The sequence below is a fragment of the Silene latifolia genome, chromosome 11 (assembly GCF_048544455.1).
Source record: "Silene latifolia isolate original U9 population chromosome 11, ASM4854445v1, whole genome shotgun sequence".
Classification (NCBI taxonomy): Eukaryota; Viridiplantae; Streptophyta; class Magnoliopsida; order Caryophyllales; family Caryophyllaceae; genus Silene; species Silene latifolia.
Genome location: NC_133536.1, coordinates 177,403,736 through 177,405,913, shown reverse-complemented (window position 1 = coordinate 177,405,913; position 2,178 = coordinate 177,403,736). Strand labels below are relative to the sequence as shown.

General features: G+C 40.0%; 1 protein-coding gene across 1 annotated transcript; it reads left to right on the top strand.

Moving 5' to 3' along the window:
• The first annotated feature begins 1,168 nt into the window (after positions 1–1,168).
• On the top strand, positions 1,169–1,903 carry LOC141614401 (protein FAR1-RELATED SEQUENCE 5-like). The gene is made up of 2 exons (XM_074433147.1): positions 1,169–1,531; positions 1,589–1,903. Exons 1-2 carry the CDS (start codon positions 1,169–1,171, stop codon positions 1,901–1,903), a joined length of 678 nt encoding a protein of 225 aa, XP_074289248.1.
• Positions 1,904–2,178: the final 275 nt, after the last annotated feature.

Genomic DNA, 2,178 nt, shown 5'->3' with positions numbered 1-2,178 from the left:
GGAATTATGATAGAATTTGTGACGGATTTATTTGAAAAAGCAATTAAAAAAAAAAAAAAAAAATTACACGAACTGGGCCTGGACGAAGAGAATTTTCGTCGGACACGGTCTTAGACGAAAAATTCTTTCGTCAACATGGGCACAGACGAAAGAATTTTTCGTCCAAAACCAGTGTCCGGGACGAAAAATTCTTTCGTCAAGGCCCATGTTGACGAAAGAATTTTTCGTCCAGGGCACAGTTTTGACGAAAATTTCTTTCGTCCAAGGCCCATTGTTTTTTTTTTTTTTTTTTTTTTTTTTTTTTTTTCCGGCTCCTTTTGTATAAAACAATTAAAATAATTAATTCCCGTCTTTGTATTATATTATTTTAATTTTTAATTTTTTCCGACAATTCAAATAATTAACGACCGTCTCGTCTTTGTATTATATTATTTTAATTTTTTATTTTTTCCGACATTTCAAATAATTAACGACCGTCTTTATATTATATTTTTTTCATTAATATTTCTGACTCATTTTTTTCATTAATATTTTTTATTTACTCCGACTCTTTCCGAAGCAAATAATTAATTAATAACTAATTTATTGAAATGCGTGTGCGCAGTGATTAACGATGGAGACGGTATTGATTACTCGGATCATTTTACGACAAACCAGATTATTTGCATCTAGTATTGAAGCGTTTAATTGGGCATATGAGATCGGGCTCCGACTCGGGTTTGGTATAAAAAAGCAAGCAACAAGAAAGTTGGTCGTAACACGAATTTGAGACAACGTTATTTTGTTTGTCGGATGGGTGGAAAAGGTCCCGTAAATAAGGATGCCGATTCTTTAATGAGGGGTAACACGCTACGCGTGGTGCAATTGCAAATTTTCAATGAAAGTTGTTGAATTAGAAGAGAATAAGTGGCAGCTTGTGATGAGATCCGGGTTTCATAATCATGGTTTAACGTTGTATTGTGACGGCGACAGATACTTTGCAAAGTTTGATGACGAGGAGTTGGCTTATATCGATGCCCAAGTTAGAGCTCACGTTAGACCGGCAATTATTAGTGCGGGTTTGCATCAGCGGAATCCGGAAAAGTCAAGACCTAATCGGCGACAAATCTACAACCGTTCTCAGAAAGTAAGGGCCGAGGAAAGAGAAGGGAGAAACTCGGCACAACAGATGTTAGCACTTGCGGTTCAGCATAAGTACGTTCATTATTGGGTCACTGATCATGAGACCGATGAGCTAACCCACGTGTTCATGGCTCATCCAGAAGCCGTTAAGATGTTTCGATCATACTATTATGTGGTACAGATCGATTCCACGTACAAGACAAATGAATACCGTCTTCCGCTTGTTGAGATGGTTGGAGTCACACCCGTCGGGAAGAGCTTTGTCATCGCGTATGCTCTTGTGACGCATGAGTCCGAGGAGAAATATCTGTGGGTACTACGGAAACTGAAGGCCCTGCTCAATGATGCCGTTCAACCTATTGCTATTGTTACTGATTGCGAGGGTGGTTTGTTGAACGAGATTCCCATTGTTTTTCCAGATTCATCTCACTTGCTATGTCTTTGGCATATATATTCTAACGTGTAGACGAAAGCACTTGATATCACGAAACAAGATGGTTGGGCTAAGCACATAACTTTTACCTTGTTTACTGCGGTTGTCGAGGCGGAGACCGAAGAAAAGTTTAATGTTGCGTGGGGCAAATTGGCAAGGGAATGGGCGGGAGTGGCGGCTTATATTGAGAGGCAATGGTTCCCGCACTTGGAAAAATGGGCCAAGTATAGAACGAACAAGATAACTCATTTTGGGAATACTTCTACATCCCGGGTTGAGTCGGCTCATGCGAATTTGAAGAGATGGCTGAATAGCGCGAAACCGGCGATTGATAGCATCTCGGATTGATTTCATTCTTTGATGGAAACGCAACATGTTGAGATCCGACACTCGTTGGAGTTATCTAGATCGAGGCGGTTGACGGGGATTCAGCGATTATTTTCCAGACTTTCTTTAAAAATATCAAAGAATGCCATCTCTGAATTGCGTAAAGAATTCGAAAGAGGTGCCAAGATGATGGAAGATGCCTTGACGATCGATTGCGGTTGTGTAAAGGCTACTACACTTGGTTTGTTATGTGCTTGTTCACTACATCGCATTGCTAGAAACGGATCTCGGGTTCC